The sequence below is a fragment of the Myotis myotis genome, unplaced genomic scaffold (assembly GCF_014108235.1).
Source record: "Myotis myotis isolate mMyoMyo1 unplaced genomic scaffold, mMyoMyo1.p scaffold_m19_p_3, whole genome shotgun sequence".
NCBI classification, from domain to species: domain Eukaryota; kingdom Metazoa; phylum Chordata; class Mammalia; order Chiroptera; family Vespertilionidae; genus Myotis; species Myotis myotis.
In genome coordinates this window covers 15860303-15881801 of record NW_023416335.1, presented here as the reverse complement: position 1 = coordinate 15881801, position 21499 = coordinate 15860303, and the positions used below count along the sequence as shown (strand labels likewise).

The 21499-nt window shown below is 39.1% G+C and overlaps 1 protein-coding gene across 1 annotated transcript in view; it reads left to right on the top strand.

Moving 5' to 3' along the window:
• Positions 1-1313: 1313 nt before the first annotated feature.
• The window catches only part of TEX15 (testis expressed 15, meiosis and synapsis associated), a 64211-nt gene continuing 44025 nt past the window's right edge, over positions 1314-21499 (top strand). The window contains exons 1-2 of the mRNA XM_036300077.1: positions 1314-1452; positions 12339-12504. Of these exons, the coding sequence (XP_036155970.1) occupies positions 1314-1452; positions 12339-12504 (305 nt within the window). The remainder of the gene's footprint in view (positions 1453-12338; positions 12505-21499) is intronic.

Here is a 21499-nt window from a genome sequence, read left to right as displayed (position 1 = left end):
ATTACTATTAGAGAAACATTAAAAACCATACATCTGAAATAATTCACCTTTACTGAAAATATAATTTAATTGTATTTAAAAGCAATATTAAAGATTGTTATAGCATGTAGCTCTTCAAGTAAAGTATTTTCAACTGATGATTGTATACCTTTGTGTGCGGTAGGCATAGATCATGATTAGTTGAAGAGTTTTTTGTCATCTAAGTCATTTTAATAAATTATTCTCCCTCTTTCCCCTTATAAAACTACCAGGTGACTATGACAGTCTTGGTAGCTCTCTCTGAAGCTGGTAGATTTTTAAGTATATTCTTATTAAAAGTCAGCCCCACAAGAGTCTATCAATGTGGCTCGATGAAAGACTGATTTTCTTCTCTTCCTAGAGATGTCTATTTCTGTTCTGATCCACGATTGATTGGGATAGTGCAACCTCACCTTTCATAAAGGGAGGAGGAGGGTGGATTAGGGGGAAAATCCTTCATGAACTTTCAGTAGAATCTTATCCTTTGTGATCTTTCTGTGGAATTTTGGCACCTCTTACTTTGGATTGTGATGTAATGTTTGAGCTAAGCAGCTGATAGATATCAGGAGGCCCATGAACTAACTAGCTTATGAAATGGTATGAAAAATACATGTTCACACATAACGTGGTGGGCTCCATAGCTTTCCTTTGATATCCAATATGAATTCTACTTGAAAGGTTAAGAATCAAATTAAGTGAATTCCTTAAGTGAATTCATTGTGGGGAAGGAGAGAGAGGGTTTGGGGAAAGAAGTGAGGAGGGAAGCAAAGGAATTTGTTACTAGATTGACAATATATGATGTCTTAAACCATTTGTAGAGTGATACTTAGGAACAACAGTCAATGAGTAACTGTTTTAGGCCATCACTTGTGTTAGCCATCTAATAATTGGTTTACAACTTTCATAAATTCTTCCAAAGTCAGAGATTCTGATTTAGAGATTATTGTCTATTCACAGAGGTAAAAAATGTAAGAAGTAGAGGATTTGGCAAGAAATTTTACCAAATGTTAGTAAAAAAAAAAAATGGTGTTTTGTAGTTATTAAGCTTTCAGTAACACAGAGGCTTTTTATTACCCAATTACAATTACATGAGTTACAAGAGAAAAGTCTATTAGAAACTACAAAATAAATATTTAACCTGGCAAATTCAGATTGAAACCTATTATCAGTGTGTCCAAGAATATAGCTTTATTTAATTCCATGTAAGAACTTTTAAATGATTTTACTGCTGTTGCCTCATAAATGTATTGACTTTTTGCTTAATAACTTTGGGTTGATTTTAGGCCACAAAAAAAATGGAAATGAACGAGATTGCTAAACACAAGACACTGTGGAAAATGAACTCAGCCAGTGAATCTTTATTGATTACTGGTGTAGAAGACAATCCTTTGAAGAAATTTACCATTCCCAAGATTAGGAGGGCAGCTGGGAAAGGTAATAATATTTCTATGATAGATGGGTTTATTTCATAACTATTACTGCATTTCTCTGCTTCTTAGTTTATGTTTATCTTCTATTTTGACTATAAAATTAGCTTAAATCAGGCCTCTAGTGCCTTAAACACACATGTACACAAAATGGAATAGACATGTCTCCTGTCCCTCCTACTAAGTACACCTAAAAATGCTGGACATCATAAATAAAACAAACATAAGAAGACTTCAAAAGGTGGAGAGAAGATGACAAACTGGCTAGGGACCCTGAGACTCAAGGAATGACATAGCAGTAAGTTCTCTGGATTTTCTTTTTATTTCCTCCATGTTTCAGATGGTAGGCACACAACTCAGGAATGCCAATTATCACAGACCCAAAAAGTCCCAAGAAAAGTTTGTTCTCTGTTGCCAAGGACTGGGAAAGGGACATCCTAGGAAGGTAGAAGCCTATTTGACAATAAACACCCTACTCCTGCAAATTACTAGGTGGGCGGGGGAAGCTTAGCCCCTATACCTTTGTCAGCAAAGGTAATGAGAGGCATAAACTTCCACCTATGTCTGTCCCCTTTGTGGCAGTAACAAGTTCTCCTCTCTGCCATCCCCTGCCCTTGCAGTGTCAGTGGATTTCTACCCTGCCCTGTGGTGATGAATCGCTCCTCACTGGGACTAGATAGAGTCCATGAAGACCAAGCAGGGAACTTAGAAATTCCTATTACACCCACCAACAACAAGGCAACTGTCTGCCTCCAACAGTGTCAGTGGAGGCTGAGTAAAAAAGTGGACTTCTAAAACTTTGTCATGTTAACAGGGCATCCCCCCAGGGCATCAGTAGAGACCCTTTGGAAAGCCAGGACTTTTTTTTTTTTTTTTTATTGCTTAAAGTATTACAAAGGGTATTACATATGTGTCCATTTTATCCCCCCGCCCTAGACAGTCCCCTAGCCTCCCCTATCCCCCAGTGTCTTATGTCCATTGGTTATGCTTATATGCATGCATACAAGTCCTTTAGTTGATCTCTTACCCCCCTCCCTCCTGCCCCCCAACCCTCCCCGGCCTTCCTGCTGCAGTTTGACAATCTGTTTGAGGCAGCTCTGCCTCTGTATCTATTATTGTTCAAAAGTTTATAATGGTCTCTATTATCCATGAATGAGTGAGATCATGTGGTATTTTTCCTTCATTGACTGGCTTATTTCACTTAGCATAATGCTCTCCAGTTCCATCCATGACGTTGCAAATGGTAAGAGTTCCTTCCTTTTTAGAGCAGCATAGTATTCAATCGTGTAGATGTACCACAGTTTTCTAATCCATTCATCTACTGATGGGCACTTAGGCTGTTTCCAGATCTTAGCTATGGTGAATTGTGCTGCTATGAACATAGGGGTGCATATATCCTTTCTGATTGGTGTTTCTGGTTTCTTGGGATATATTCCTAGAAGTGGGATCACAGGGTCAAATGGGAGTTCCATTTTCAGTTTTTTGAGGAAAGTCCATACTGTCTTCCATAGTGGCTGCACCAGTCTGCATTCCCACCAGCAGTGCACAAGTGTTCCTTTTTCTCCACATCCTCTCCAGCACTTGTCGTTTGTTGATTTGTTGATGATAGCCAGTCTGACAGGTGTGAGATGGTACCTCATTGTTGTTTTGATTTGCATCTCTCGGATGATTAGTGACTTTGAGCATGTTTTCATATGTCTCTTGGCTTTCTGAATGTCCTCTTTTGAAAGGTGTCTATTTAGGTCCTTTGCCCATTTTTTGATAAAGCCAGGACTTGAACCCTGCCTGATCGTGAAGATTCAGCACCCTCCACTTTCCCTATTGGCACACTTTATTCTACCAGTTCAGTTTTAGTAGAGGCTTGTTAAAACAAGATTAAATGTAATCCAGAGTCTCTTGAAAATACTAAAATGACCAAAATGTAATTTTTTTAATCCTCACCCCGAGGATATGTTTATTGATTATTTAGAGAGAAGAAGGGAGAAGAAACATTGATTTGAGAAACATCATTGGTTGTCCCTTGTATGTGCCCCAACTGAGAACCAAACCCACAACCTAGGTATGTGTCCTGACCAGGAATCGAACACTGTGACCTGGTGTACGGGATGATGCTCCAACTGAGCCACACTGGCCAGGGCCAAAGTGTAATTTAAAAATTACTTATCTTACCACCACCCAGGAAAATCTCAACTTCAATGAGAAAAGATCATCAACAGAAGCCAGCAATGATGAAACAAATATTTGAATTATCTGACACAACTTTTAAAGCAGCCATCATAATTATGTTTCAACAAGCAAGTATAAGCACTCTTGAAGCAAATTTAAAAAATAGAAAATCAGTGAAGAAATGGAAAATGTAATAAGGAACCAAGTATAAGTTTGGAACTGAAAAATACAATAATTTATATAAAAACTTACTTGCATGGGGTCCAGAGAAAAATTGCAAAGACATTGGAAAGAATCAGCAAATTTGAATATATAGCAATAGGAATTATCCAGCCTAAACAATATAGAGAAAATGGAAAAATTTAACATCAATAGGGAGCTGTGGAATAAAAATAAAAGATCTAATATCTTTATCTTTGACGTCGCAGAAGTAGAAGAGAAACTGTGGAGCTGAAAAAATATTTGAAGAAATATTGGCTGAAAATATCCCAAATTTGGCAAAAGGCATAAAACTACATTCAGAAAGATAAATAAACCCTAAACAGGATAAACCCAAAGAAGTCCATGTCAAGGTACATCATAATCAAACTTCTGAAAACTAAGTACAGAAAAAAATCTTGAAACTTAGGAGAAACCACATGTTATCTATAGGAGAAAAATTATTTGACTGACAGTAGATTTCTCATTAGAAGTTACGGAGCCCAGAGGAAATGGCTCAACATTTTTCAAGTGCAGGAATAAAAACTGTCAACCCAGCATTTTGTACCCAGCAAAAAATATCCTTCAGGAGTAGAAGGGAAATAGACACTCTCCGAAAAAGTAAAACTGAGAATTTTTCATTAGCAGATCCATCCTAAAAGAGTGGCTAAACAAAGTTCTCTAAACAGAAAATGACAAAAGAAAGAACCTTTGAACATTAAGAACAAAGGGAGAATAATAGAAAGAATAAAAATATAAAGAAATATAGTAGACTAGAGTCCTGATGCACAAAATTCATGCAAGGGGCTTGGCCCTCACAGCCTTGGCCCTCGAAGCCCTGGCTTCGTGCGGAAGGACGTCTGGAAGGTTGGCTGTCCGGTCTAATTAGCATATTATGCTTTTATTATTAAAGATCATTCTCCTCTTGAGGTTTCTTTTTTTAAAAATATATTTTATTGATTTCAGAGAGGAAGGGGGAGAGAAATAGAAACATTAATGATGAGAGAGGATCACTGATCGGCTGCCTTCTGCACACCCCACAATGGGGATCGAGCCTGCAAACCAGGCATGTGCCTTGACCAGGAATCGAGCCATGACCTCCTGGTTCATAAGTCTATGCTCAGCCACTGAGCCTTGCCAGCCAGGCTCTTCTTGAGGTTTTTTATTATGTTTGACATTTGGATAAAAAATTACAACATTTTCTGACATTCTCAGTGAATATAGAGGAAGTATTTAAGACAATTATGAAGCAAGATGTTACCATTAGAGGAAACTGGGTAAATGGGCTAATAGGATCTTTCTTCCCTATATATTACAACTTCATGTGAATCAGAATTAAAACTTTTTAATAAAAATGGAATTTTAAAATGTTCAAGTAACCCACAGGAATGCAGGAAAATGAAATAGAAAATTAAATAGCTGAGAGAAAAATAAACAGTTAAGTGGCAGGTTTAAGCCTTAACCTATTAATTATATTAAATGTAAATTATCTAAATACACTAAAGACAGAGGTTGACACAGTGGATTAAAAAAATGTGAACCGAAGGGTGAGCAGCTGAAGCGGGTAACATACAGACCAAATAAGTAGAGGATATTTAGCTGGGAGACAGTTTGCAGCCGGGAAAGGTGGAGGACTCCCGGAGAAAGGGGACAGTTGGAGACTGGGGCTGGAATCTGTCCCGGAGCGCCGGCTCAGCCGCGGAAACTGCGCCATCTTGAGTGACTGTTATTGGAAGTGTATACATCCAAAGACCCGGCATCCAGAGATCGGCTGCTAACCCGGAAACACCAGATCTTGGACAGCGCGACTCCGTGGAGCCCTGCTTCTTCTCATGGAAAGGTCAGATTTCACCTGAAGCAGAGAGAGAACTACATAACCAAACACCTGGAGAAGAGCGATCATGGGGAGACCAAGAACCAGCCCGTATATGAAAGAAAAACAGGCATCACCAGAAAAGGAAGTAAATGAAAATGGAGGCAATAGAGGCAAGCAACCTGTCAGAGAAAGAATTCAGAGAAATGGTCATAAGGTGGATGAAAAGAATGGAAGACAAATTCAATAATATGTGTAAGAACCAAGAGGAAATGAAGAAAAACCAAGAAGAAATGAAAAATGACATCATTGCTATAAAGAACACAATAGAAAGCATCAACAGTAGACTAGAAGAAGCAGAGGACCGCATCAGTGAGCTAGAAGACAAGGTAGGAAAAAATACCCAAACAGAGCAGCTTCTAGAAAAAAATAAATTAAAAAGCAGGAGGAGAGCCTAAGAGAACTTTGGGACAACATGAAACGAAACAACATCCGCATAATAGGGGTGCCAGAAGGAAAGGAAACTGAGCAAGGAACAGAAAACCTGTTTGAAAAAAATGACAGAAAACTTCCCTGATATAGGGAAGAAAAAACTCACACAAATCCAAGAAGCTCACAGAGTCCCAAAAAAAATGAACCCCAAAAGACCGATGCCAAGGCACATTATAATTAAATTGGCAAACACCAGCGACAAAGCAAGAATCTTAAAAGCAGCCAGAGAGAGACAGAAAGTCGCCTGCAAAGGAGCCCCCATCAGACTAGCGACTGATTTCTCAACAGAAACACATCAGGCAAGAAGGGAATGGAATGAAATATATAAAGCCATGCAAAGGAAGGGTCTGAATCCAAGAATACTGTACCCAGCAAGGCTGTCAATCAAAATTGAGGGTGAAATCAGGTGCTTCACAGACAAAAAAGGACTTCGGGAGTTTATTACCACCAAACCAGCAATGCAAGAAATGCTAAAGGGTCTGCTGTAAAAAAAAAAAAAAAAAAAAAAGGAAACAAAGAAGGAACACAGGGGTAAAGAATAAAAATGGTGACTAACAAGTATCTATCAATAATAACTTTAAATGTAATTGGATTAAATGCCCCAATCAAAAGACATAGGGTAACTGAATGGATAAGAAAACATGACCCATATATCTGCTGTCTACAGGAAACCCACCTCAGAAAAAAAGACACACACAGATTGATGGTGAAGGGATGGAAAAAGGTTTTTCAGGCGAATGGAAATGAAAAAAAAGCCGGGGTAGCAATACTTATATCTGACAAATTAGATCTCAAATTGAAGGACATAAAAAGAGATAAAGAAGGCCATTTCATAATACTAAAGGGAGCAATACAACAAGAAGTAATAACTCTGGTAAACATATACGCACCCAATATAGGAGCACCCAAATACATAAGAAATCTTTTGGAGGAGATCAAGGGAGAGATTGACAGCAATACAATCATAGTAGGGGACTTTAACACCTCATTATCACCATTGGACAAATCCTTTAAACAAAAAATCAGCAAAGAAACATCAATCCTAAATGACTCACTAGATCAGATAGAATTAATTGACCTCTTCAGAACATTTCACCCCAAAGCCACAGAATATACATTCTTCTCAAGTGCACATGGGTCATTTTCAAAGATAGACCATATATTGGGTCACAGACAAAGTCTCTTCAAATTCAAGAAAATTGAAATAATATCAGCATCTTCTCAGATCACAATGGCATAAAACTGGAAATCAACTACAATAAAAACAATCCAAAAAAATCAAACACACGGAGACTAAATAGCATGCTATTAAACAATGACTGGGTTACCAAAGAGATCAAAGAAGAACTAAAAAACATCATGGCAACAAACGACAATGAAAACACAACAATCCAAAACCTATGGGACACAGCGAAAGCAGTTTTGAGAGGGAAGTTCGTAGCTCTACAAGCCTATTGCAAGAAACAAGAAACAATGAGAATAAATCACCTAACCCTACAATTCAAAGAGTTAGAGAGCAACAAGAAAAGCCCAGTGTAAGCAGAAGGAAGGAAATAATAAAGATCAGAGCAGAGTTAAACGACATAGAGACCAAAAAAACAATACAAAAGATCAACAAAACGAAGAGCTGGTTCTTTGAAAGGATAAACAAGATTGATGAACCTCTAGCCAGGCTCACCAAGAAACAAAGAGAGAGGACCCAAATAAACAAAATCAGAAATGAAAGAGGAGAAATAACAACAGACCCCACAGAAATACAAAGGATTGTTAGAAAATACTATGAACAACTCTACTCCAACACACTAGACAACCTGGAGGAAATGGACATATTCCTAGAAAAATGCAACCTTCCAAAACTTAATCAGGAAGAATCTAAAAATCTCAATAGGCCAATAACTATGGAAGAAAGTGAAGCAGTCATCAAAAAGCTTTCAGCAAACAAAAGCCCAGGGCCAGACGGCTTCACAGGGGAGTTTTACCAAACATCCAAGGAAGAACTAAAACTTATCCACCTCAGACTATTCCAAAAAATTCAAGAGGAAGGAACACTTCCAAGCTCGTTCTATGAAGCCAGCATCACCCTAATTCCAAACCAGATAAAGACAACACAATGAAAGAGAATTACAGGCCGATATCCCTCATGAACATAGATGCCAAAATCCTCAACAAAATCTTAGCAAATCGAATCCAGCAGTACATCAAAAAGATCATACACCATGACAAAATAGGATTCATCCCAGGGCTGCAAGGATGGTTCAATATCTGCAAATCAATAAACATAATACATCACATAAACAAATTGAGAGATAAAAACCACATATTCATATCAATTGATGCTGAAAAAGCATTTGACAAAATCCAACACCCATTTTTGATAAAAACTCTCAGCAAGATAGGAATAGAAGGATCATACCTGAACATAATAAAAGCCATATATGACAAACCCACAGCCAACATCATAATCAATAAGCAAAAACTAAAACCATTTCCACTAAGAACAGAAACAAGACAGGGATGCCCCTTCTCACCACTCCTGTTCAACATAGTACTGGAAGTACTAGCCATTGCGATCAGACAAGAAGAAGAAATAAAAGGCATCCAAATTGGAAAAGAAGTAAAACTGTCCTTATTTGCAAATGACAGGATACTGTACATAGAGAACCCTAAAGACTCCATCAAAAAATTATTAGACTTAATAAATGAATTTGACAATGTAGCAGGATACAAAATTAATACCAAGAAATCTATGGCATTTCTTTACACCAATAGTGAACTTACAGAAAGTGAGACTAAAAAAGCAATCCCATTTACCATTGCATCAAAAAAATTAAGCTACCTAGGAATAAACTTAACTAAGGAGGTAAAAGACTTATATGCGAAAAACTACAGGACACTGAAAAAAAGAGATAGAGGAAGACATAAACAGATGGAAGAACATACCATATTCATGGATTGGTAGAATCAACATCATTAAAATGTCCATACTACCCAAAGCAATCCATAGATTCAATGCAATCCCCATTAAATTACCAACAGCATATTTCACAGATCTAGAACGAACATTCCAAAAATTCATCTGGAATAAAAAAAAGACCTCGGATAGCTGCAGCAATCCTGAGAAAGAAGAACAAAGTAGGTGGGATGTCAATACCAGATATCAAACTGTATTACAAAGCCACTGTACTTAACACAGCTTGGTACTGGCACAAGAACAGACATATAGATCAATTGGAATAGAATAGAAAACCCAGAAATCGACCCAAACCACTATGCCCAATTAATATTCGACAAAAAAGGCAAGAGCATACAATGGAGTCAAGACAGTCTCTTCAATAAATGGTGTTGGGAAAATTGGACAGATACATGCAAAAGGATGAAACTAGACCACCAACTCACACCATACACAAAAATAAACTCAAAATGGATAAAAGACTTAAACGTAAGACGGGAAACCATAAAAATACTAGAGGAATCCACAGGCAGCGAAATTGCAAACATATGCCAAAGGAATTTCTTCTCTGATAATGCTCCTAGGGCAATGGAAACTAAAGAGAAAATAAATGGGACTACATCAAAATAAAAAGCTTTTGCACAGCAAAGGAAACCATCAACAAAACAACAAGAAGACCCACTGCATGGGAGAACATATTTGCCAATGATATCACCGATAAGGGTTTTTTTGTTTTTGTTTTTTTTTTCTATATATTTTATTGATTTTCTACAGAGAGGAAGAGAGAGAGAGAGAGAGAGAGAGAGAGTTAGAAACATCAATGAGAGAGAAACATCGATCAGCTGCCTCCTGCACATCTCCTACCGGGGATGTGCCCGCAACCCAGGTACATGCCCTTGACCGGAATCGAACCCGGGACCCTTCAGTCCGCAGGCCGACGCTCTATCCACTGAGCCAAACCGGTTTCGGCCACCGATAAGGGTTTAATCTCCAACATTTACAGGGAACTCAGGAAACTTAACAATAGAAAGATAAACAATCCAATCAAAAAATGGTCAACGGACCTAGATAGACACTTTCCGAAAGAGGACATACAGAAGGCCGAAAGACATATGAAAACATGCTCAAAGTCACTAATTATACGAGAGATGCAAATCAAAACGACAATGCGGTATCATCTCACACCTGTCAGAATGGCTATCATCAACAAATCAACAAACAACAAGTGCTAGAGAGGATGTGGAGAAAAAGGAACCCTTCTGCACTGCTGGTGGGAATGCAGACTGGTGCAGTCACTGTGGAGAACAGTATGGAGCTTCCTCTAAAAACTGAAAATGGAACTCCCATTTGACCCAGTGATCCCACTTCTAGGAATATATCCCAAGAAGCCAGAAACACCAATCAGAAAGGATATATGCACTCCTAGGTTCATAGCAGCACAATTCACCATAGCTAGGATTTGGAAACAGCCTAAGTGCCCATCAACAGATGAGTGGATTAAAAAACTGTGGTACCTCTACACAATGGAATACTACACTGCGGTAAAAAAGAAGGAACACTTGCCTTTTGCAACAGCATGGATGGAACTGGAGAGCATTATGCTAAGTGAAATAAGCCAGTCAGAGAAAGATAAATACCTCATGATTTCACTCATTTGTGCAGTATAGAGAACAACATAGACTGATGAACAGGGACAGATCCAAAGACAGAGAAACAGGATCTGTTTTTGGACAGATCCAAAAACAGAGAAATAGATCAGACTATTAATCCCCAGAGGGAAAGTAGGGGAGGGAGTGGGCAAGGGGAAGAGATCAACCAAAGGACTTGTATGCATGCATATAAGCCAAACCAATGGACATGGACAACAGGGGGATGAGAGCATGGGTGGGGGGGGGGGAGGATGGGGACTTAATGCGGGAGGGGATGAGGACACATTTGTAATACCTTAACTAATAAAGAATTTTAAAAAAATGTGAACCAACTATATACTATCAAATCCATTTCACATACAGTACTACAGTTTAGTTGAAAATAAATACATGGAGAAATAAAGGCTTGCAACCAATCAAAATAAAGCAGGAGTGGCTATATTAATATCAGTTAAAATAAACTTCAGAGGGACAAAAATGATCAGGGAAAAGATATTGCATAATAATGAAAGGGTCACAGCACTAATAATAACAATCCTAAATGTGTATTCACCAAACAACAGAGCTTCAAAATACATGAAGCAAAATTGATAGAACTGAAAGGAGAAAGGGACAAATCCAGAATTATAAAGACTTTAGCTTTTCTCTCTCAACAATTGATAGAACTACTTATACAGAAAATCAGCAAAGACATAGAACTAAATAGTGTCAGCCAACAGGGTCTAATTGACATTTTTACATTACCCAACAACAGAATAGACATTTTTTTAAGCTGCCATTTGATACTCAAGATAGTACGATGGGCCATGAAACATATTTTAACACATTTAAAGGAATTGAAGTCATACATACATGTTCTCTGACCACATGCAAACTTGAAATTAATGTTTCCAAGCACATGGAAAGTAAACAGCATATCTCTAAATATTCATGAGATTTCAAGAGAAAATAAAGATAACATTAAACTGAATAAAAATGAAAATGCAACATATCAAAATTTGAAGGACAGAGCATTGCTCACAAATTTATAGCACTAAATACTTATATTAGAGAATGGGAAGGTAATCTAAGCTTCTACCTTAAGAAATTAGAAAAAGAATCTATAATAATAAAAGCGTAATATACAAATCGACCAAACAGCAGAACGCGACCATGCTATGACACACTGGCGCCAGACCAGCCAAGGTGGATGCAAAGCGATTGGTCAGGAGGGCCCGCCATCACCCCACGATAGCCCCACAGAGGGAGGCCCAGGCCAGCGGCCAGCGGGGTGATCAATCAAGGGGAAGGGGGGAAGTGACAGCAGACATGGGCAGCGCCAGGCCAAGACGGTTGCGGGCGAAGGGCAGGGCCGGCTCCCAGCAGCTGGTAGCCGGGGGAAGCCCAAGTCCCAAGTGCCAGCAGCTGGAGGGAAGCCCTGGTGCTGGCAGCCAGGGGAAGGAAGGCCTACCCTTGCACAAATTTTGTGCATCAGGCCTCTAGTAACATGATAAACCCAGAAGAAGCAGAAGAAAGGAAAAATCTCAAGTATTTGATTATTTTGAGTCTTATATCAGATATATAATTGTCATTGTACAAGGATGTAATTTTAAACACAAACCACTTGCCCTTTTCTTTATCTTTAGTTTACTTGTCATCTTGTTTCACCAATACTAGAGAGTATAGTTTCATACAGGACACTCTTAACCAGTGCCGGCTTGATATAAGGTGTGATCTACAGTCGTCATGGCAATTTGGGGATACAAAACTGGTTCATAATAAAGATCTGGAAAACAGTTTTACTTCTAAAAGGTAAGTTACTATGACCTAAAGAAGTTTGAGGTTTCGTTTTGTTTGTTTTTACTATAAAGTCTTCTATGAATTTGTTATTTTTACTATTTGAGGTTTGATAAATATTACTAAGAAAATAAGTACAGATTTTGTTTATTCATTATTTTGTTGCCTTCTTACAGACTTTTGTGATAGTCAAAAGCTAAATGTGAGATTTGATTAGTGAGTTTTATACATTAACTAGAGGCCTGGTGCACGACATTCGTGCACCAGGGGTCCCTCAGCCTGGCCTTTGCCCTCGCACAATCCGGGACCCCTCAGGGAATATCTGCCTGCCAGTTTAGCGGGAGAGGGCAAACATCCCCCTGAGGGGTCCTTAGCACTGTCACTGCACTCGCCAGCCATGAGCCCGGCTTCTGGCTGAGCAGTGCTTCCCTTGTGGGTACGCACTGACCACCAGGGGGGGAAGCTCCTGTGTTGATCGTCTGCCCCTTGGTGGTCAGTGCACATTATAGCAACCGGGTCTTTCTGCCATTCGGTCGATTTGCATATTAGCCTTTTATTTTATAAGATTAGCCAGATTTCAGACATTCTTAACTTTTTAATCTTGATAAATTTTTCAAATGCATACATCAGCACATTCATTAAGCATCAATTTTGTAGATTCTTTGTGCCTCCTGCTATATAAAACAGCAGTTCAAATATTTAAAAAGGAACTTTTTTTCTTGACTTAACCCTTGAGAGACTGAGCTGATGTTTTTATTAGGCAAGATAATACCTGGCTATTTCGAGCTATTCCACTAGAAGCACTATTTTTGACACTTAATTTTTTAAAAGTACACCTTCACTTTTTTGGGAAGACACATTCCATTATGTTATTTTGATAAGAATCAAAGCATATGCAAAGTTCTCATGGTAAACATTTTGTATTTATAGGTATAGGATTTCTGTGAACAAAATTTAGTTTCTTTTTTTTCATTATCTGAACTTGCCTTCTTCACCAATTTGCATTTATCTTAAAAGTTGATGGACCCATCCTTAGAACTCACTTTGAAATGTTTGGGGTTTCTTTTTTGTTTTAGAATCAATTCCTCTTGACTCAGACCTGTTGTCCCACTCAGTGGTTTTTGGGGAGAACTTATGGGAATGATAGAATTAGTTGATGGTATATTCTTTTCATCTAAAAATCCCAGTTTTGAGCAAAAGTAAAATGGAGTGGCTCTATCCTACCCCTTTCATATAGAAATAACAATATCATCAAAAATGAATTTTTGGCATTGTTTCTTGATTTTGGTTCTTTTAGGAATTTAATAATTTTGTTGTTCTTCATAATGTCCCCACCACCATCGCCACCATGCAACATTTTATTTTCAACCTGTTATTTCTCCTTGTGAATGTAACAGAAAAGTTAGAACAGCTACCCAACAATTCAAGACATGTTAGACATTCTAAATGACCAACAGGTATAGGATACATTGATTTCTTGCCTAATTAGATAAACTCACTTGTTTCCGATAGAACTTTATACTGGTTTTATAGAACTAACCACAATACATTGGTTTTGTCTCATTTCCCTACTACATTGTGAGTTTCATTTTATTTGTTTTTGTGTTCATAATATGAAACAGTCTGGCAAAACAGTGGGCACTTAATTATTAAATTAGGTTGAATTTTTATTTAACCTAACCTAATTTTATATGTTAAAAAAATGAATGATAGGAAGTTCCCTTAAGCAAGCAGTAAGGCACAGGTAGAAAAGAAAAACAAAAGGGAAAATAAGAATGGTTAACAGGCCGAAACCGGTTTGGCTCAGTGGATAGAGCGTCGGCCTGCGGACTGAAAGGTCCTAGGTTCGATTCCGGTCAAGGGCATGTACCTGGGTTGCGAGCACATCCCCAGTGGGAGATGTGCAGTTGGCGGCTGATCGATGTTTCTCTCTCATCAATGTTTCTAACTCTCTATCTCTCTCCCTTCCTCTCTGTAGAAAATCAATAAAATATACTTAAAAAAAAAAAAAAAAGAATGGTTAACAGAATACAGTGGGGCCTTGACTTACGAGGTTAGTTCATTCCGTGACAAAGCTCGTAACTCAAATTACTCATATGTCAAATCAACAGTGAACGAGTGAGACACGTGATGCTGGGCTGATGTTGTAGTGTTCACTGGGAGGTTTGCTGCACCAACTAGCGGTGGGGTATCTGAAGCTGGCTCCTAACCCGAATTTTAGCTCGCAACTGAAAGCAAAAAATTGGCAGAGACTGCTCGTATCTTGAAAAACTCGTTAGTTGGGACACTCGTTAAGTAAGTCAAGGCCCCACTGTAATAGAATGAAAAAAGAAAGTATTAATAACATTGATTGCCTCTGGCTTTTCTTTTTATCACTTCCCTTAGAGGAATTTATAAATCTGTGGTCTCAGCAAAAGAAAGTTGCTACAAAAAGATACCAATCTCCACTTCTTATCTACATGCCATCTACCACTTACTAAATGTGAAAGCAGCAAGAACACATTAATCAAATCTATGTATTCAATCATTCATTAAACAATTGAGTGCCTACCATTTCAGAGGTTACAGTTGACCCTTGAACAATATTGGGGTTGGGGCACTGACCACCTCTACAGTTGACACTTCTCATACATAGATCCCCAACTGCAGGTGGAAAATACTGTCTTTTTGATATCCTTAGAGAAAAATGTTTTCTCCTCGGCCTTAAAGAATTTACATTCTAGTGAGAAAATGTTCAGCAAAATATAATGTTATAATAAAGATATAGGTGTACAGCCCTAACCAGTTTGGCTCAGTGGATAGAGCTTTGGCCTGCGGACTGAAGGGTCCCAGGTTCGATTCCGGTCAAGGGCATGTTTCTTGGTTGCGGGCACATCCCCAGTTAGGGATGTGCAGGAGGCAGCCGATCGATGTTTCTCTCTCATCTATGTTTCTGATTCTCTATCCCTCTCCCTTCCTCTCTGTAAAAATCAATAAAATATATTTTTTTTAAAAAGATATAGGTGTACAGATGAGGGATTGATTATTCTTCCTAAAAGTCTTGAGAGATACTGTGAAGAATTAGGAAACTTGAGCTGGTCTTAATGGGTAAAAGAGAAACTGAATTATTAAGTCCATTACCTTATTTATATCAGTTTGATCCTTTTTTGTTTTATAATAACTTACCTTTAAACATCATCTATACTAATAAAATGATAATGTTCAAATTAACCATCACTCTGTGACAGAGATGGCAGCGCCAATAGCCACAAAGATGGAGGTGCCGGCCAGGGCCATGGAGCTGGCCGGAGCGGGCGGGAGGTGGCTCCAGCCAGGTGCAAAGGCAGGAGGCGGCTCCAGCCCCGAGCGAAGGCGGAAGCCAGCTCTTGCCCAGAGCAAAGGTGGAAGGCAGCGGCCAGAGTGAAGGCCTGGGTCCCGGGTGCCTGAGGGAAGCCAGTGCCAGCAGCCAGGGGAAGGAAAGCCTATTCTTGTATGGATCTTCGTGCATCCGGCCTCTAGTAAATATATAAAAGGGCATCATTTCAAAAGTTGTCAGTACCCAGCTTGATGCTGTGGTTAAATTTCTACTTGACATCTCAATTTACATCCATTCCTGGTGAGTAGTCTGAGCATGGTTAGTTTTATTCACTTTATTTATGATTTCAAGAGTGGGCAGAGCCAAATCAGTTTGGGCCAAGTGACACTCTGAGAACATATTGGCTTGGGGTGTTGGGTGCGGAAGAGCTCGGGAAAGAAAAACCAGTTTGATGTGAACAAGGAAGCTTGTTGCTGCAGCCACTGATAGCACTCTTGGAATAAGAAGAGACTAATGATGTTTGGGTACACTAAAGCTGAGAACAGCAGAACAAAAAGGTAGAAAAAAAACCTGAATTCTTAGCATCTGAGCTATGAAATCATCAACCCTGATAAAGAATTTCTTGTTATAAAAAGTTAACTTATGTTTAAGCCAGTTTGAGTGGGTTTCTTCTATACTTGAAGTTGCTACAGGCACCTCTCACAGACACCAGGGAGGTGTTTCCAGCCCGCTCCCTGAGTCAAAGGGAGAGAGCTGTCCCCATCTCGGTTCTTGTCTTCTCATATGAATGAATTCAAGCAAGTGACTCCAGATAACTGCATTGTGTTAAAGCACATTTACTAAGTAAGTAATTTATTAAGAAAATAAAACATGCAAATTTATTAAAGGAGCAAAGCAAGCAAATCTATTATCTATATATATAAAAGCCAAGCGACCAGAACGACCGGTCACTATGACATACACTGTGGCCCCAGCCGCCCACAGGCCCTCCCCCTCACCAGTCCAGACCCCACCCATGCATGAATTCGTGCACCGGGCCTCTAGTCTGACATAAAGTGCCAATGAGTTCTCTCAGCTAATCTGAGGAGTGAGTGAGGTGGGCGTTTCTGCCTTATGTACTTTTCTGTCTATAGATTTAATTCCTCTACTGAATATCTTGGTACAGATTAATTTTCAGGGTCCCCCTTTTACTTTGTTGTGGCTTTCCCAGAATTTGTGAGAAGCACCTGGTGGCTTTTCTGTTTAGGGAGTGGGGTGAGATTAAGACTGCATTCTTCCTTCCTCTCCCTCCTCTCTCTGTTGTCTTTTAGTACTTTCAAGGTGATTTAAGCTTTGCATTCTTTGGTTGTATTAAGATTCATCCTCCTCTCTCCCTTCTCTTCCCCCTCCTTTCCTGCATTCTTTGGAGACACTTTAACCATTTACTCTCAAGTGTCCTTGCTATTATTTCAAGCTGGCTGCAGGCTGCCAAACTGTTTGGCCTTGTTTAATTTTCTTGTCTCAGTCTCCCTATTCCTCCTGCCTTGGAATTTTTCCAGCTTCTTACTATCCTATAACAAAGTCAATAGCATTCCAACTGATATTGAAGGGAAAGGCATACTAGTATAAGAGATTCTAAAATACGGATTTAATCTGGAAAGAGGTCAAAAAGGAAACCCACTGTTTCCAGGTGGGAAGTTCATGATATTCTCTTATACTTTAGGACACAGACATATATGGCTGTGGTTTGGGGGAAAATTGTACAAAAAAATTCAGGGTATTGAAGTGCTTTGTCCATTTTCTGTTTCGATCCAAGAAGCCTTAAAATTTCACATCTGGTCAGAAAGAGCCTTTCTGCTTATGGCCTCGTTTTGTTACATAATTTACCAGGCGACCGAAAATACTCAGGAGTACCCGGAGATACAGGAAAAACCTGTATCTTATTTTCAGATGTTTCACATGTACTAGTACAGTGACTCATGGGTTAGTTCTCCAAATCCTGAGCAAACCAATATGGAGGAAGCTCTCCCTTTATACCCTTTGGTTTCTTTTTCTTTTTTTAATATATATTTTACTGATATTTTACAGAGAGGAAGGGAGAGAGATAGTTAGAAACATTGATGAGAGAGAAACATCGATCAGCTGCCTCCTGCACACTTCCCACTGGGGATGTGCCCGCAACCAAGGTCCATGCTCTTGACCAGAATCAAACCTGGGACCTTTCAGTCCACAGGCCGACGCTCTATCCACTGAGCCAAACTGGCCACGGCGCCTTTGGTTTCTTTGTCCCCCAAATATGGATGGAACTTCCGGACCTTTCCCAGGCTTTGCAAAAAGCCCCCTGTGTTGGCCTGGCCTAGCACCAGTGCTGATAACCCCCTCCGGGGGTTGTGTATTCATGGTTTATGCCTCTGTAAAAATGGCAGTACTTAGGTAAACAGGTCTTGCAAGACCAGATTGTGGAGAAAGGGGCAGTGATTAATTACAGGCTATTAAGAATGTACATTAGATTACTGGCACAGATTCAGATTGCTAGCCCCTCCAAAAATGTCTTATTTTCCCCATCAGTTTCAAAGATCAGCTTTGCAAAATTAACTTGAGGAAAGGAATTAATTTTTTCCAGAGTTAATGTGAATGGGAGTTTAAAAGGAAAGACTTAATGGGAGATAAGTATGCCACAAAGCACAAATATATTGCCTTCTACCTTTCCCACATACCTCCTTTTGAGCACTTTCTAGCTGGTAAGTGAAATTATTCAAGTTTTTATAGTAAAGATATATTTTAAATGCAGTTTGGGAGAAGAAACTGATAGTATCAAATTGGAATAGGTAAGGGCCATTCTAAATGCAAGGCCATGGGGATGGAAAGGTTTGAGAGGCTTGTTGCCAGGAGACAAATTGCTAATCACAACCATTGTCTAAACAAGGTTTTGCTGTGGTTACTAGCTTCTGGAATTTAGAGGGCAAAGAATTCTAGCTACTTCTTTTTAAAAGAATATACTTTGTGCTAAATAAGGGCCACTTAACACTGACCATTTTTGTGTGGTTCTTCACTTTTCAGAATTTATAGTTATCCTAATTTTTCCTCCATCAGTGTATTTTGGGTGTAGATAATTTTGTAGCCATTTATTGCCTAATGTTGACTATATGGATCTATATCCACACCTGTTGGAAATGAAAGCATATTACTCACATTGTGGATCTAAAGTTAACTGCAATAACTGGATGACACTTTGGCTTATTCCCTTTTGTGAAGTGGATTGAAGGTGTTTGGTGTGAGCATGTTTTGAAAGTATATGTGTTAGAATAGTGTGTATAAAGAGTAATCAAATGAGTAGACTGTGATCTCCCTAATAATTCTAAATCATCTTACATACTTAGAAAAAACTATTCTTTGTCCCATTCCCCTTGTCTTTATTGGCTTACTGATATCCAGGTCCATTCACTATCTTATGTTAAACAAAAACTTTCACTGTTAAAGTTTTCTTAAAAAGGAAGGTTTTATTGAGCCAGTGCTCTCTAGAAAAGGACCAGATCCTGGGCCATAAAGTCTAAACCTCCAAGCAGCAGGGCTAGATAGAGAAAACCACAGTGTCTGCCATCCTGGCGTTGATGGGCTTTTTAATACATCAGGTAGGCTGAAGAAAAATGTAAGTTGTTTTGAAAGCTGTATGGGGGGGGGGGGGAGGGATTCAGCCTACATTTGCTGGCTTTAAAGATGGAGGAAAGGTGTTCTGAGCCAAGGAAAGCAGGTAACTTCTAGAATTTGGGAACAGCCTTTAGCTAGCAGCCAGCAAGGAAAGGAATGTCAGTCCTCCAAGTAACTGACTTGTGCCAGCATGAGCTAGATCCTCCCTTAGAGCTTGAGAAAGGAATGCAAACCCAGATGATACCTTGATTTTAGCCTAATGAGACCCATATTGGGCTCATGACCTACATAACTATAAGATAATGAATTTGGTTTGTTTAAATCCACTACACTTCCGGTAGTTTCGTGGGTTTGGTGTGTTTTTTTTGGGGGGGGGGGTGTTTATTTCACTTCTGGTAGTTTTTTACAGCAACAATGGAAAACTAATACATTACCTTTTGTATGAGTTAGAAAATTTCCCCTTTTTACAGATTTATTAAAATACTAGAGCAGCGGTTCTCAACCTGTGGGTCGCGACCCCTTTGGCAGTCGAACAACCCTTTTACAGGGGTCGCCTAAGACCATCCTGCATATCAGATATTTACATTACGATTCATAACAGTAGCAACATTACAGTTATGAAGTAGCAACAAAAATAATTTTATGGTTGGGTCACAACATGAGGAACTGTATTTAAAGGGCCAGAAGGTTGAGAACCACTTTACTAGAGGATCAATGCAAAGTAGGCCTGCCTTCCCCTGGCTGCCAGCACTGGCTTCCCTCTGGCACCCGGGACCTGGGCTTCCCTCGCAGCCCCGGCTTCATCCGGAAGGTCATCTGGAAGGACGTCTGGTCTAATTAGCATATTACACTTTTATTATTATAGATTGCAAAATATTTACAACAGTGAGGTTAGGTAACACATTCTTTACGTCACCTAATTATCACTTTTTGTTATAATGAGAACATTAAAGTTCTCTCGAGGATATGTCTTTATTGATTTTATTGTTTTAGAGAGAGGAAGGGAGGGGGGTTGAGAGAAAAACACTGATGTGAGAGGGAAACATTGATTGGTTTCCTCCCATACATACCCTGACTGTCAGGGATCAAACCTGAAACTTGGGTATGTGCCCTAACTGGGAATCAAACCCTTGACCTTTCAGTGTATGGGATGATGCTCCAATCAACTGAGCCACACCAGCAAGGGCTAAAGCTCTATTCTTACAGCAACTTTCAAGTTTACAATTCAGTATTGTTAACTATAGTTGCCATGGTGTAACTTAGGTCCTCAGAACTTATAACTGAAAGTCTGTACCTTCACCAACATTTTCCCATTGCCCCCACTCCTCAGGCTCTGACAACCACCATTCTACTCTGTTTCTATGAGTTGGATGTTTTTAGATTCCACATATGAGATCATAATGGTATTTGTCTTTTCTCTTTCTGACTTATTTCGCTTGAAGGAATGCCCTCAAGATCAATCTGTGTTGTCAAAAATGGAAGGATTACCTTTTTATGGCTGGATAATATATCATTGTATGTGCAGTATACCACATTTCCTTTATCAGTTCATCTGTGGATGGACATGTAGATTATTTCCATGTGGTGGCTATTGTTAAGAATGCCAAAATGAACATGGTAATGCAGATACTTCTTTGAGATAGTGATTTCATTTTCAGATACGTACTCAGAAGTGGGATTGCTGTATCATATGGTGGTTCTATTTTACTTTTTTTTTAAGAATTTCCATGTTGCCCTAGCTGGTTTGGCTCGGGGCAGAGCATTGGCCTGCAGACTGAAGGGTCCTGGGTTCAATTCCAGTCAAAGGCAAATGCCCAGGTTGGGGGCTCAATCCCCCATAGGGGCTGGCAGGAGGCAGCCAATCAAATGATTCTCTTTCATCATTGATCTTTCTATCTCTCTCCCCTCTCCCAACCTCTCTGAAATCAATAAAAGTATATTTTTTAAAAATTCTCTGCCTGTTTTTTATTCAGAGAGTCTGTGTTTGTGCCATTGAGTTGTATGTATCCCTTATGTATTTTTTATATTAATCTCTTAATCAGATAAATGGTTTGCAAATATTTTCCCCATTCCAGTTTGTCTTTTCCT